The 16,849-nt window shown below is 38.0% G+C and overlaps 1 protein-coding gene across 1 annotated transcript in view; it reads left to right on the top strand.

Annotated features, from left to right (window-relative positions):
• The first annotated feature begins 4,591 nt into the window (after positions 1 to 4,591).
• The window catches only part of efl1 (elongation factor like GTPase 1), a 111,837-nt gene continuing 99,579 nt past the window's right edge, over positions 4,592 to 16,849 (top strand). Inside the window, exons 1-3 of the mRNA XM_036140730.1 lie at positions 4,592 to 5,130; positions 13,129 to 13,196; positions 13,311 to 13,395. Of these exons, the coding sequence (XP_035996623.1) occupies positions 5,040 to 5,130; positions 13,129 to 13,196; positions 13,311 to 13,395 (244 nt within the window). The 5' untranslated portion in view covers positions 4,592 to 5,039. The remainder of the gene's footprint in view (positions 5,131 to 13,128; positions 13,197 to 13,310; positions 13,396 to 16,849) is intronic.

Below are 16,849 nucleotides of genomic sequence, written 5' to 3'. Positions count from 1 at the left end.
TATGTTAACATACCAGGCACGTTCTCAGTTGTGTCTTGTAGCGTAAGCTAACCGTACAATTATTCAGCCTGTTGTTGCCTCCGTTCTATTTTTATTTAAAATTGCCTTTCAAGATGACATGTCTGTTCTTGATGTTGTATATTATCAAATAAATTTCCCCTAAAAATGCGACTTATACTCCAGTGCGACTTATATATGTTTTTTCCTTCTTTATTATGCATTTTATGGCTGGTGCGACTTGTACTCCGGTGCGATTTATAGTCCGGAAAATACGGTAAATTATTCTACTTCAGTTGGGGTTAAAGAAGCATCTGATGTTGTTATCTAAACTTAATTGAGTAGCCGCAGACCTAATTGAATTTGATTATAGAAGGAGTGAATTATATAAATGAATGGAATATTAAGGTACATATAGATAGATAGATTGATATATGTATATATATATATATATGTATGTATATGTATGTATATATATATATATATATATATATATATATATATATATATATATATATATATATATATATATATATATATAGACCATTAAGAACCACACTCCATACCAGTAAGTGTTGCAAACCGCCATAAAACTCCACAAGAAGAAGAAGAAGAAGAAAAGGATTAGTAACAGAGATAAAACTAAAAATATATAATCAAGAATTAGAAAGAGTAAAACACTTTAAGTTTTTGGGGTTATGGTTTGATGAGGGGATAACATGGAATGCACATATACAGAAAATACAGGACAAATGTAGGAAGGTGTTAAATGTTATGAGATGTTTGGTGGGAAGTGATTGGGGGGCTGATAGAAAAGCATTGAAGGCCATTTACTGTGGATTAATTTGGTCAGTACTGGATTATGGTTGTCTGGTGTATGGATCTGCATCGAATTCATCTTTAAAAAAGTTAGACAACATCCAGTTTCAGGCGTTGAGATTATGTACAGGGGCATTTAAAACAACTCCAACAGCAGCACTCCAGGTGGAAATGGGAGAAATGCCATTAGAGTTGAGAAGAACTCAGTTGTCTCTGAATTATTGGGCTAATTTAAAGGGTCATAGTGATAATCATCCAGCACAAAGCACTTTAAAGTCTTGTTGGGAAATGGAGAAAAGGGAGAGAAATAGCTTTGGATGGATAGTTAAACAAAAAGCAACAGAGTTAGAATTAGTTGATTTAATGTTCAGTCCGACAGTACCACTGCTAGCAGTTCCACCTTGGATAATACCTGAAACAAAAGTAGACTTTAAATTAATATAAAAGAAAAACAAGGATAGGGAGTTTATTTTGAATTCAGATACAATACAGAAATATATTAACAGTTATTATAGTTTCATTCAGATATACAGGAGTGTCTCAGAAAATTAGAATATTGTGATAAAGTTCTTTATTTTCTGTAATGCAAAAAAACATGAAATGTCATACATTCTGGATTTATTACAAATCAACTGAAATATCGCAAGCCTTTTATTGTTTTAATATCGCTGATTATGGCGTACAGCTGAAGAAAACTCAAAAATCCTATCTCAAAATATTAGAATATTTCCTCAGACCAAGTAAAAAAAAATTATAACAGCAAAACAAAATCAAACATTTGAAAATGTCCATTAATGCACTCAGTACTTGGTTGGGAATACTTTTGCACAGATTACTGCATCAATGCGGCGTGGCATGGAGGCAATCAGCCTGTGGCATTGCTGAGGTGTTATGGATGCCCAGGATGCTTCAATAGCGGCCTTTAGCTCATTTGCATTGTTGGGTCTGGTGTCTTTCAGCTTCTTCTTCACAATACCCCACAAATTCTCGATGGGGTTCAGGTCAGGGGAATTGGCAGGCCAATCAAGGACAGTACACCAGTTACTGTGAGAATCTTATGTCGTCTCTTAACCACTACCATACTGTACTTGTGATTTAGTTTACTGAACCAAGCTGAGTGTTTTTCAAGGCTCAGGAAACCCTGCAGTGTTTCGAGTTAATTAGACGATTCAAGTGATTAGTTGAATAGCCTACTAGTATACTTTTTCACGATATTCTAATATTTTGAGATAGGATATTTGGGTTTCTTAAGCTGTAAGCCATAATCAGCGATATTAAAACAATAAAAGGCTTGCGATATTTCAGTTGATTTGTAATGAATCCAGAATGTATGACATTTCATGTTTATTAATTGCATTACAGAAAATAAAGAACTTTATCACAATATTCTAATTTTCTGAGACAGTCCTGTACACAGATGCATCAAAAAGTTTAGTTAATAAGGTAGGAGTATCAGTTATTGTTCCAGAGTTTAAAATTACAATAGGAAAGAGGATCATTGATAACATATCAGTATACACAGGAGAAATGGTAGCAATTCTGTTGGCAGTACAATGGGTAGAGGAAATAAGACCTCTCAGAGTAATAATTTGTTCAGATTCATCTTCATCATTAATCAGTTTACAGAGAAGTCATTCAGATAGTAGACCAGATATTTTAATAGAAATCCAGCAAACATTATTCAGAATTCAAATGATGGGAATTACAGTTATATTTTTGTGGGTACCAGCACATATGGGAGTAAAGGGAAATGAAATGGCAGATAAGGTTGCAAAGGAGGCTACAATTAAAGAAAACATTGATATCTCGATTAAAGTTAGTAAGATGGAAGTAAAAAGCATTATTAAACAGAAGATGAAGGAAAGGTGGCAAAAGCAATGGGAGGAAGAGAGGAAAGGACAGTGGTTTTACATGATTCAGAGGAGAGTGGGAGAAATGAGATGTGCAGGGAGGAGCAGAAGGGAAGAAACAATCATATCAAGAATTAGATTTGGGCACACAGGATTAAATGGAACATTATTCAAAATAGGGAAGCATAACACTGGAAGATGTGAGTATTGTGGGGAACAAGAAACAGTTGAGCATATTATGATATACTGTAAGAAATATGAAGAAGAAAGAAGGGAAATGGTTAAAAATTTAAAAAGGAAAAGAATAAAATTTGATTTAATAGAAATGGTTAGAAGTAATTCAAGAGATAAGTGTTATGTGATTATGTTTCATTATCTTAGAATAAGTAATTTAATTGATAGGATTCAATTATTATTTTTTTTTTTGGGTGTTCGTTTTGTTTTGGTAGTTTGGTTGTAATTTGTTTTAGTTAGTATAAATGAGTCATTCTGACCCACACTCCATACCAGTTGGTGGCGGTAATGCACCATTTCGTTAAAAATGCACCATTTTCGTTGCGTCCCAACCATAGACATAATATAAGAGTAGACACCGCATTGACTGTTGCGGCGCAGGAATTACAGCCGCCATATTGGGGCGGTCGACCTGCTACCCTAACCTGCTGATTCAAGATGAACACACTAATGATATCTCAGCACTGTGCGGCGTATTTTTGTTTAAATCAACGGACTATTGACGTCAGGGCTCGAGGGATAACTTTTCACAAGTAGGATTAAAAGATATTGTTTATATTAGAATGTGATTTTTCTAATATTAGATAAAGAGATACAGGTCTACACGTCCAATTTTTTGTGACTTAGTCTCTCCAAAATTGCATCCAGTCCGTGAAGGCATCAGGCCTATAGACATTGGTGAATATATATATATATATATATATATATATACTTCGCTAATGTCTAACAAAGCTCTGATGCCTTCACAAAGCAGCTGCAATACATAGATAGATAGATAGATAGATAGATAGATATATATATAGATAGATAGATAGATAGATAGATAGATAGATAGATAGATAGATAGATAGATAGATAGATAGATAGATAGATAGATAGATAGATAGATAGATAGATAGATAGATTTTTAGTTATGGCCTGGCTCTTGGACCATAACAAATCAAAGGGAAGCCCCACATGGGATAACTTAAAATGGGATTTATTTAAAAAAAATCATAACTGGTTGGAGGTGAGGGAAAGAGAGAGAAAGAATGAGCTGAGCTCCTCTGAGCTGGTCTGATCTGAGCTCCTCTGAGCTGGGGTTGATCATCTGGGGCTTGGGCTGGAGGGGTGCTTGGGCTTGCGCTGTCAGGTGAGGAAGCTTGGTGACGTCAGTCTGGCCAGCTGCCTCCACTTCCAAACTCTACACACACACACACACACACACATACATATATACATATACACATATACATACACACATATATATATATACACACACACACACATATATATATATATATATATATATATATATATATATATATATATATATATATATATATATATATATATATAATATTGTGTGTGTGTGCGTGTGTGTGTGTGTGTTTTGCAGCATACATAAATTCTGTAAATATTCTTATACTTTTAACCACACTAAGAACATTTAAATGCACTGAACCACTTGTTATAATAGCTATAGGTTTAAAGTTTTTAGAAAAAAATACAATGTGAAAATTAGTTCAGTAATCAGCGAGTATAGTTGACTAAAATTGCTTCTGCACCTGGTTAACACATTACACTGAGCTGAGTTCTCGACCGCCCCAAGATGGCGCCCCTAAATCTCGTCAGCGCCTATAGGCGAGAGCGGTCGATGCGGGGTCTACTCTTTATATATGTCTATGGTGCCAACCGCCAGAAAGAAGAAGAAGAAGAAAAGGAAAGAAGACGACACCTACACCGGAAACAGCGGCTTCGTTCAAAAGTTTTTTCGCAAGTTTATCTGAAATTCAATTGATCACGAACAGTGTATACTTCTTACGTGAGTTTCTAAAGCGTTTTTAAAACGCCTTTAATTTGTTAGACCTGCTGTCTTTGCAGGGTATATAGTGCAACAGCAGATGAGGTCAGTTTTGTGTGGGGACTTAAGATTCTTTGGCCTGGCTATTTGAGAAGGCTGCTATATGCTAGCTCAGTGTTTGCACGTCCAGAGTCTGCCGTCTTTCATTGCCTAAGGTCTGAGCAGTAACAACACACGGTGTCTGATGGTTCGGGTGCCCACCCACTAATCAAGCCAAAAAGAGATCTGGTCGGTGTGAAGAACAGATATTTTGTATCTGTTATACACCTTGCAGTGCTCAGCGAGAGGCGACCGCAATGGGGGCCACCAGTCTGGATAAGATCAAAACCCTGCAAAGAAACCCTGCTAACATCAGAAACCTGTGCATTCTGGCACATGTTGATCACGGTGAGTGCAAAACTCGGTTTCTATACCGCGCTGTCTCTTAAAGCTAGTCTAACTTTACATTGTATTCATGGATTCGAGCTGACAGATGACAGGTTTTAGTTGGTTAGTTTTCCACAGCAGTAGACAGTGAAATGGATCTAGTGTCAGCAGCGTTGAACAGAAACGTTGGAAGAGTGTGACACAATACTTATTTAAAATGTTAGGCCGGTGTTCTGACTATCCCTTCCTACCTCGTCAGATTTTCCTACCGTGTTGAGCCTAGATAGCAACAGGTGCTGGTCGTATAATTAGAACATCATGAATTTTTTTTTCTGTAATTCCATTTGAAGAGTGAAATTTGGATATTATAATGGGTTATTACGCACAGACTAATATATTTTAGGTGTTTTTTTTCTCTTAATATTGATGATTATAACTGACAATGAAAGCAACAAATTCAGTATCTCAGAAAATTTTAATATTAAGACAAAAATAAAATAAAATTGGCCAACTGTGAAGTATGAATATGAAAAGTATGAGCATGTACAGCACTCAATATTTAGTTGTGGCTCCTTTTCTCTGGATTACTGCGGCAGTGCTATATGGCATTTGAGTAAGTCAGTATGTGGCACTGCTCATGTGTTATGAGAGCTCAGGTTGCTCTGATAGTGGCCTTTAGCTCTTCTGCATTGTTTTATCCGGCATTTTGCATATTCCTCCACACAATACCCCTTAGATTGTCTATGGGGTTAAGGTCTAGCTGAACAAGAACAGCAATATTCCGATCAAAACACAGACTGGTGTTATGCTGAAAAGTGCTTGCCTGCCGAGATATGCATCCCCTGTCGCGGGGGTGCGCCTCGCTCTGTACAACTGAATATCGACGAAGAAAACGGATTAATATGTGACCAACGCAAGTACTTGTTCTTAAATTAATGATATCAAAACATTTTATTAAACCTCGTGTGGGGAAAAAAACTGTTATTTGGCAGATTCGTTTACAAAAGTACGGGCGTTATGAACAACATTAAATCCAAAGTTTTTATCAGAGGTACGGCTGATTTATTTGTTGTGGTCTCTTGTCATTCACACACAACAATAAGCTGAGAGAGCCGACGTGAGTTTTGAAACTGCAAAGCTTTGTCTTAAGCAGAAGATCAAACGTGCATCTACACAGCACAGTGTTCATAGACCAGTGTGATGCGTTCGCAAGTGTCAGAAAGCTATGGTGCATTCAGGAGCATGGGACATTTCAAACTTACAAGGAAATAGGCTAAAACAGAATAGAACTTAACTCATACAGTAATGTATTTATCCAGAAACAGTGTGGGCTTTCTTATAATACTGAATGTTCTATAATTGTATTTCTGATATTTCTTGATTATGCACATCTGTTAGCTTTTTATTCTGAAAAATCTATAATATTACATATAATATAATATTACAGCAGCAAATTATCAAAGTTTTTCAGGGGATGCATTTTGTGTTTGTCTCTAGAATCCTTGCCGATGATATGATATCGTGTGTGTGATGAGTGCAAGTGAAATTAAACTGAGATAAGAGATTTCGAAAGAGCGATATGACTGAAATAAATTCAACATGTAAATTCAATTTCAAAGTCCAACCCTGTATTTTTATCATAAAAATTCGACTTGGTTCGTGAAGAAATGTTACGATCGTTTTGAGAACAGAACTGTGAATAATAATAAGAATAGACCTCACCTAATCTGATCTGTTTTATGTGGTGCTAGTAATTCAAATTAAACTAATTTTATGCAAATGGAGATTACCTTACCTTGTTAAAACATGATGATAACATCATCATCATCATCATCATCATCATCATCAATGTTTTAAGAATAATAATAAAAAAACAAAGGTTGTTTTTGAAGAATTGATCATTCACTTCTTTTTTTGCCTCTTATTCAATTTAAAACATGCACTCTGGCTCTATTCTTTAAATATTCACATGTCTTGAAAGCTTCCAAAATAAATCAGGGAGACTCTATTTTTCAAAATTCTCTCCCCCGGGGCTTGGGCACCGGTATAAGTGCACCCTCCTACCTGATAGTGTGTGGCCTGCTACTGTAAAAAAGTTTGACTGCCCTGAATCCAGCAATGTTCATACAGAACATTAGAAATGTATAGCAAATCCATAATACATCAGCAGCACTGATCTCAACAGTCCTTGTTAGGTCTGGCACTCCAGGCAGTCACTTTCTATGTTCCCAGGTATCTCAACACTTTATCAAACTTTGTTTTAAAGAAGTCATTCTGACCGTTAATACAAAATCTTAGTCTTTCAAGAGAAATACAAGGCCCGTTTACACTACACTTTTTTAACCGAGCCGAGACTAGTCCAAGCTCGGCAACCGAGATAACTCTTGTGTGTAAATGGTCAGCAGACTGAACTGGACCACGCTAGACATAACTGGACCGCGCTAACTGCAGATCAGTTCCTGGGGAGGTCTCGGACTGTTTTTTTTAATTTTTTTATCCCGGTTAACTGATGACGAAGAGCGCATGAGCAGACCGCGTAATCCCCTCACAGTCAGCTGACTGTCCGCGTTTTTTCCGGTGTGTCTGGCTGCACGTCCCGATTCATACTCCATTCAGACAAATTTCAGACATTCATAAAAATACTAGCTTCCTTACCATGCCACACGATTTCCAGAAATGATTCTGCTTAGCAGTGTGATGAACCTCAGTGTGTGTTGTTGTTTCCTGCGTCTGTAAATCCTTATTAGACGTTTGTTTGTCTTATCCATGTCCCAAAAGCCGACTCTGTCTAACCATAACATCCTGAATGTTACGGGCGCCGCCATTTTGATTTGCTTGGTCCCGCCTTCAATCCCAGAGAGCAGCAGTACCGCAGATCGTCACTAGGAGGCGAGGAGCAACCAAAGAACCGGGATAGTGTGGTGTGTAAACGGTCGTCTCAGCTTGGTTAACTGATCCAAGCTCAGACTGGTCTCGGCTCGGTTAAAAAAGTGTAGTGGAAACGGGCCTATAATCTGATATCAGAGACTTCCACAGATGTATTAAAAGAGGTTAATCTCCAACCCATTTAGTCATAACAGCTTTCCGGCCCAACATAAGAATTTTTTTTTTTATTATTTAGGGATATATACCAGTAGGTATATTATCAGGTTGCTGCTTAGTTATCATGCTGACCTCATCACATACAATTTGCCGAAACTGTTGAATCTTTTCACATTCCCAGAGGCAGTGAAATCTTGTCCCCAAAATAGTCTTACAATTTGGGCAGTTTGGAGAAGCCCCTGTTTTATATTTACTGTACAAGTATGGAGATATATAGACATTCTGTACAATATTATATTGCATTTCTCTGAATCTGTTACATATGGAAATTTTTGCTGGTAAGAGTAAGATTTTCTCCCACATTTCATTGTCTAAAGTTGTTTTCAATTGGAGCTCCCATAGTTTCCGTAGGAATGATAGTCTGTCTGTTTTCAGATATTGCAAGTTGGAGACAAAATGATCTTGTTTAAGACTATCTAAAAGAGTCTTTTCTAAAGAGTTACTCATCTGGAAGGTTGAGAGTTTCCATTTTAGTTTACACATAATGTCTAACCTGGAGGTATTTGTAAAATTCTTTTGTTTGTAATTTGTATGTAGCCTGTAGTGATTCAAATGTTTTAAATGTTCCCTTATCATGAATATGATAAATTCCTGCTTTATACCAGTTCTGAAAGTTAGGTCCATTGTCCCCCTTGATTAATTCAGGGTTCTTTGTTAGTGTTGCTAAACAACTCAGTTTATGTTTAATCCCAAATGCTTTCTGTAAAGAATTCCAAGTATTACACACATTAGTAATTAAATAATTATTTTTCACTATAATTCGCAGTTCACTCCTGCGTTTAACAAGTAAGTTGATGGGAGAGTACGGTTTGGTGAAGGTTGCTTCAATTTCAAACCAATGCGGTTTTGGTTTAGCAGTTGACCATAATGAGATAATTCTGTCTTGCAAGGAGGTTATGTCATTTGTAATTTTGGGAAGGCCCCATCCTCCTCGTTGTTTTGGTAATTTTAAAATATCAAATTTAATTTTAGGCTTCCTGCCAGCCCATATAAAGTCAGAGATGGCTTTATTTATATCTCTAATGTTGTTTATTTTCAAAGATATGAAGAGCATAGATAGAGAGTAAATGAATTTAGGGAAAATTGTTATCTTGATAAGATTGACTCTGCCAAGAAAGGATAGGAAGCATTTCCCAGCTCGACATCTTGTCTTTAATGTGTTTTATCATGGGATAAATATTCTCATCATAAAGTTGACTAGTTTTAGGTGTTATTTTAACCCCAAGATATGTGAAACCATCTGGTGCCCAGCGAAAAGGTTTTACGAAGGCAGGTTCATACTTATATGATAAACCGAGAGGCATGATTTCAGATTTTGTAACATTAACTTTGTATCCAGAAATCTGCCCGAACTCTTTCACGCAATTGATTAATGCAGGAATTGAGTTTCGTGGGTCTGTTAATGTCAAGAGGATGTCATCCGCATACAACAGAATTTTGTGCTGTGTTGTTCCTATCACTGTTCCTTTTGATATCGGGGATTTGTCGGACAGCAATTGCTAATGACTCTATTGCTAGAACAAACAACAGAGGTGACAGTGGTGACCCTTGAGCTGTGCCTCTGTTAAGTTGAAACTGGGCAGAGATTAGACCATTTAAGACTGAGGCAGCGGGTGTTTTATATAAAAGCTGTACCCACCAAACAAAATTGGATCGAAAACCAAATCTTTTCAACACTTCAAGGATGTATTTTCGTTCAATACGATCAAATGCTTTTTATGCATCCATCGTTACAATAGCACTTGGAATTTGGTGAAAATTAAGATAGTGAATGATGTTAAACATCTTGTGTTGTTTGATGAAGTATGGCCAGTCATAAACCCTGTTTGGTCTGCATTAACTATATCACCCACTACTCTTTCTAGTCGGTTGGCCACTATTTTTGAGAGTATTTTTTACATCCACTCCAAGTAGGCTAGTGGGGCGATAAGAGGCACATAGGTCTGGATAGGTCTAAATACATTCATTTGGGGAGTTCATCCTCTTCAAAAGATTTGTTGAATACTCATTGTAGTAGTGTGATATTTTTGCTTTTCATCTTTTTATAAAACTGAGCACCAAATCCATCAGCCTCTGGACTTTTATCAGGCTGTAGTGCATAATACAATACTTCATTTGTTTATGAGGACAAGCTGCACTGACCTTCCCGTCAGCTTTTTCTTTGCTGGCTCCAAATGGTAAATCAAATATTCCAAATTAGTTGGGCTTCTCCGCGTTTCACTTCGAGATTTTATCCCATCTAACGACCACAGATGGAAAACTGGGATTGTTTGAAGCTGCTGAGCTCCTACATTAGGATTTGCGACCTGCACCATAGGATACAATCCTTTGGACTGGTCGGTAGATAACGGATGATCTGATTTACTCAGTCCATCCAGGTATGGGTACAGAATTGAAATTTCCCGGGGGGGTTTAAGGGATTATATGGTGGTGGTCTGTCTTCTTCAGTTGCTACCATAGTTTGCGTAACTGACGTAGTTTTCTGGCGGGTTCTTTTCTGCTTAGAGCCTTATATTGTGGTAGACCAAACAGGTACTGAAGGACGGCTGACCGATGGACCGGCGCTGCAGTTTTTGCTCCATCGGCAAAAACTGTATATATGTATGTGTGTGTGTGTGTGTGTGTGTATATATATATATATATATATATATATATATATATATATATATATATATATATATATATATATATATATATATATATAATAGACATATACACATTCACATTTTTTTTATTTCCTGTTGTTTCACTAGTGCTTGTTTCTAGCTGGCACGCAACATTTTTCCATTGATTCACCTTCAACACACCATGTATTTTATATCTTCCTTCCACTTCTCCAAGTATTTTAAATTACTTTGATCAATCTGATACATAAACTTTTCATCCCCTCTGGGATTTCCCTTTTTACTTTGTCCTGAACCCATCCTATTTACTTTTGTTTTCACTCTCTATTACCTTTTCAGGGAACTTTTAATCGCCCGTAACCCTGAACGACGGAATTTAACCAGTCGTTTTAACACTTACTTGCTTTGGTTGATTTTCTCCCTGTCGGATCCCTTCAATCCCTCGTTAGCGAAAGGAGTTAACCTATGACGCTGACCCAGCGAGGAAATTACCTCCCGGGACTTTCGTCAGGTCCTCTGGACTCAGATCACCGATGGTTTTCAGCGCATTGCTCCTCTCGTCAGCGAGTCGATATGTTGGGATCCAGCTCACGGCACCAGGCTGATAGGGTTATGATAAATAACCCCTTATTATCCTACAAAGAAAACCACACAAACACAAGTTTAGACTTTTCTATAGAAGAGGGCAGAGGAAAAACCCAAACGGAGAACTTCATTCCCTGACAGTCTGGGATCATCTGCCCCAAGCCACCTCTTTCTCTCTGCCTTTATTATTAACTTCAAAGAAGGGACAGGGGGTTTACAACATCGGGTTTGGCACACAAAGAGGTGTAGGATTAGCATACACAGCTGGATAGAGCAAGACATTCCTCATCTGGGAGAAGCATTTGTTCTTCCTGTGTGGAGTTAAAACAATAGAACATTCCTGCAAGCCAGCTCTTTAAACAGACTAAATGTCTGTAACTTAATGAAAATAAAATTATTACATTCACATTTCTCTAACACCATAATGTCAACCACTATGTAAATAATAGATACACATCAATTCAAGTAAACCGAGAAGTGTCCATGTGTATGTATCTATATTAAGATAAACAGAGTATATCTTAATGTTATATAGTGCTCGCTGTCCGTTTTGCGAGTCATTCACTGTTCATTTCTATAGGAAGAATATAAGAAGATGATATATTTACCCTGATCACAGGTGGATTGATTGAGATATTAGGTCGGGAGTGTCTTCACGTAATCGTTGATTTCGTTCATAGTGGAAAGGGAGATTGGTTTTCCATTTGGTAGGAGAATCTTAATTACAGCTGGGTACAGAAACTCATATTTGATCCCCACTTCCCGGAGCCTTCTGCCGCCGTCTGCAGACTCTTGCCTCCACTTTACAGTCTCTGTGGAAAAGTGCTGGTAAAAAGACACTACCCGACTATCCATGGAGACTCTGCCCTTGTTTCTAGCCGCGTGTAAGATCCTCTGTCTGTCCGTGTCGTCATGAAGCCTGATCAGGACCGCGCGGGGGCCCCGTCTGTCGGTGGGTCTCATTGGAGGTCTCACACAATGAGCCCGCACTATTTTCAGCTGCTCCCTAGCATGTCAATGTTCAAGACCTCTGGAATCCATTTCTCAAAAAACCTGGGTGGATTTTTACCTTCAGTTCCTTCTATTAGTCCGATAATTCTGACGTTTTGTCGTCAACTCTGGTTCTCATAATTCTTGAGTTTTTCTATTGCTTTTGTCAGGGCTGCTTCTACCGATTCAAGCCATGGTGTATTTGTCGCTGCATTATCTTCCAAGTCGGAGACTCGTTGTTCCACCGTTCCCAGTTTGTCAACTATTTTGTCTAGTTTTTCTGACATATCCGTGACTGGCTTCTATATATTAGCGAGTGTAGTGTCCAGCATCTCCTTGATATTATGCGTCACCTGTCGAACCACTGCGCTGTTGTTAGTGAGGTTGGAGGGCTCTGACTCTGACTCTTCTTCGTTAGCTAACACTGGCTCTGTATTGTCGTCTGGGTTAGCTAGCGTTACGCTAGCCACAGACTTGATCTTTTTCCCTGTCTCTCTCCTTTTGGGCATAGTGAAAAAGTTGTTCAGCGACATGTCCAAAGGTTAAGAGATATTTTCACCATACTTTTGGCAACAGGCAAACTGAGAATTATTAGTTCAATTAGTGTGCTGTGAGGAGACCAACAGTGGTGCATTTACATTCCTAGGTGCATCACATGACTCCCCTTAACTAGTTTTGACAAACTAAAATTCGTAATTTGTCCTGTACACCTTTTTAGGCAAAACTACTCTAGCTGACTGCCTTGTGGCAAGTGATGGCATCATATCAAGTCGACTGGCTGGGAAGGTAAGGTGGAAAAGGAGATGGTGACTTCTGTAAGAATTCGGTTGATCACACCAGTTCAGTAGTTGTTGCTTTTAATGCCATTAACTTATATGATTTTGGTGATGGATCTCCTAGCTGAGATATCTGGACAGCAGAGAAGATGAACAAATTAGAGGAATCACCATGAAGTCCAGCGCCATCTCTCTGCACTACAGCACAGGTACTGTAACACTTATTTGCACAGATGCAGGTAATTTTATGCTAGATTGTTTTTTATTATTAATTACATTTGTCTTATTTGTTAAGGAACATTAGGTTGTTTCTCTATGTTGTCTGTAGTTTACTTCTTAACCAAAAGCCTAAATACAGATGACCATTGTGAATTAGTTTAGTGTGCAATACTTCATGTTGGTTAGTATGTTGACAGATTCATAAAGTCATTATAGAATTTTCTTTTTTTGCTTTTTGTAAAAATTAAATATATCACATAATGAAAGAATTTTTATGAGAACCTGTGTAAATGCCAAATAAAAATATTTCATTTATTAAACGAAAAAAGTTACACAAACCAACTTGGCCCTGTATGAAAATATATGTTCCCCTTAATAAATCGGTAATCAGCGGTGATCAACCATTTTTTTAATTCAATACCCTTGCTATCCAACAGTTACGATATATTTCTCTCCTGCAGACACACCAGAAATTTTGCAGAATTTTGCAGCAATTTTGTGTTGTTTTTGACAGCCATCTTAGTTTTAGTCTTCAGGACAAAAATTATTGTTAGTTTTAGTCACATTTTAGTCATTACTAAATTAGATGGTTTTAGTCCAGTTTAGTCAACTAAGATTCAAAAAGGGATCTGTATAATTGTATATACAAGATTGTCTTGGAATTCTTTCAAGGATAAAGTAATCCACTAGGATAAATATCTGGATCACACATCAGCTTAAACTAATAATAAATTAACCCAAGGGTTCCACTGAATGTGGAAGTGGTGCGGCTGTGCCGGGCGTCCTGCCAGACACCCTATATGTATGGGAGTGTTCCTGAACGGAACGCTTCTGCACAGTTGAACTCAGACCATGCAAGGATTGCGTCATCGCGTGATAGTAGTGTACTTGTAGGCTTTTAAAAGAACAATAAACCAGTAAAAATAAATATGCAGCATTTAATAAGACCAAAATTATGTGTTTAACTTGTTATACCCACCTTCAAGATCACATTTCTCGGCAATTTCAGCCCGTGCTTTGTCTTTTCTGTTGTCTTTATTGAAGGGATGCATGGTATTGTAAAAAGTGATGTGTTTTCCGCCTCTAACTTCTCTTAGAAGACATAGAACAGCTGTGTTTTTAGAGAATTGCCGAACGGCAGCACATCTGGGATGCTTTAGAAATGCACTACAGCACACTGGGTGGAACTGCGCTGACTGACTAGTTACTAACAGCTGTTGCGGTCAGCTGCAAAGGCACAGCCACACAAATGCTGCTGCCACATTCAGTGGAACCCTCAGGTAAGGCACAGCTCCTCTCTGCACTGCTTCTGTCTGCTTTCAACGGTAAAAGTGTTTCTGGGTGTTTGAGAAAGAGGCAGAAACAAGAGAGGGGAGACGAGGCTGTCTAAACTTGCTCCAAAGTTTGCCTCACGCAGTTAACAGTTGCAGCTTTATCAGATTTTTTTGCCTCAGTCAATGAGAATGTGTTAATAGCGCAAAAGATTTTTAATCACAGTAAAATATTTTTTTTTTAGGTTTGGGGCTGCTGTGTCAGCAGGAAGAGCTTTCAAGTAAGCCCGAGCTATGAGATATTTTCAGTGGGCACCTCTTTTCTGAGATGAATACCATGTTGTAAGCACTTAGCATATATCCACCAATAACTATTTTCCTTTCCAGAGCCTTGCAGTTAAAAATTAAGTCTATCCCAGCAGCCAAGTTGTACGTCTGCTGGTGAAGCGACCGGGCTCTTAAAATTCTATACAAATGCCTCTCACTAATGAGGATTCCTTGAAACATCAAACTTCTCAGAATGTCTTTGTAGCTCATCCCTAGACTAAAATAAAACTTGATCAGACTATCTCTGTCCATCACGTTTTGTTCCTCTGAGAAGGTGTTCTGTTCTGTGTAGGAAGATTATGTTTCAGTATTTTGTGCATACGTTATATATATTTTGTGCACACATTATATATATTTTGTGGCCACAAATTAGTGTTTCTTTTTTTTTTCCCATGTCAATTCTAGGGCTCTGTAGTTTCTTGTATCAACCAACCACAACTCTTAGAAGACACCATCACACCTAGCAGAGGGGTCAACCACACCTTCTCACTAAAACAAACATTTCTGTCCTCTCCTGTTTGCCCGGTACACATTGCGATTTTTGGCCGTCGCAGAACAAGAGTTCTGATGAAAATCAACAAGAGGGATCATATTTCTCCAGTTTTAGCTTCCCTTCATTGGCTTCCTGTTAAATCAAGAATAGAATTTAAAATTCTTCTTCTAACATATAAAGCCATTAATAATCAAGCTCCATCATATATCAGAGCTCTGATTACCCCGTATGTTCCTAACAGAGCACTTCGCTCTCAGACTGCAGGTCTGCTGGTGGTTCATAGAGTCTCTAAAAGTAGAATGGGAGGCAAATCCTTTAGCTATCAGGCTCCACTCCTGTGGAACCAACTCCCAGTTTTGGTCCGTGAGGCAGACACCCTGTCTACTTTTGAGACCAATCTTAAAACTTTCCTTTTTGACAAAGCTTATAGTTAGAGTGGCTCATGTTACCCTGAGATACCTCTATAGTTATGCTGCTATAGGCTTAGGCTACTGGAGGTCATCATGATTTCTACTGTTCCGCAGTCTTCTGTTCTCCAGTTTTGCATTGCATTACATTGAAATAACTGTTGTCATTTCAGCTTTTCATTTTTTGCTCTCTTTTTTCTTCATAGTAGGTACACCTGTTCTGGCGTTCTGTTAGCTGTGACATCATCCAGAGAAGACGGCTCACCCGCTACTACCATCCAATGTAGAGCAGATTACTGGATCAGTGTGTGCTTCTGTGCTTTTTGTCTGTCTTGTTGTGTCTCTGCTCCGTCTTCTGTAACCCCCAGTCGGTCAAGGCAGATGAACGTTCATACTGAGCCCGGTTCTGCTGGAGCTTTTTCCTTCCCGTTAATGGGGAGTTTTTCTTTCCGCTTTCGCTTCATGCTTGATCAGTATAAGGGATTGCTGTAAAGCCATGGACAATGCAGACGACTCTCCCTGTAGCTCTACGCTTCTCCAGGAGTGAATGCTGCTTGTCGGGACTTTGATGCAATCAACTGGTTCCCTTTATATAGGAAATGTTTGACCAATCTGTATAATATGATTGAATTTGACTTTGTAAAGTGGCTTCAGATGACATGTTTCATGAATTGCCGCTATATAAATAAAATTGAATTCAATTGAATTTTATTAAATCTAGCTGGTGCTGCAGATGAATGGCATACGCTGGTGTGATGCACACTGATGAAGTTACTTATTGTCGTATGCCATAAGCGATTTAGTATGAAGTGTTGATCACACAATATGCGCACATCAAACTTGACGTCGTACCAAAGATCATTGAATCCATATCACGATGTGGGTCATGGAGTAATCTTATAATATTGCTAAAATCGCACAGTGTACAAAGGCCATTACTCTAACT

This window comes from Fundulus heteroclitus, chromosome 8, assembly GCF_011125445.2.
Source record: "Fundulus heteroclitus isolate FHET01 chromosome 8, MU-UCD_Fhet_4.1, whole genome shotgun sequence".
In the NCBI taxonomy this organism is placed as follows: domain Eukaryota; kingdom Metazoa; phylum Chordata; class Actinopteri; order Cyprinodontiformes; family Fundulidae; genus Fundulus; species Fundulus heteroclitus.
Note: the sequence above shows the minus strand (reverse complement) of the source record. Positions and strands in the feature narration are given on the sequence as shown.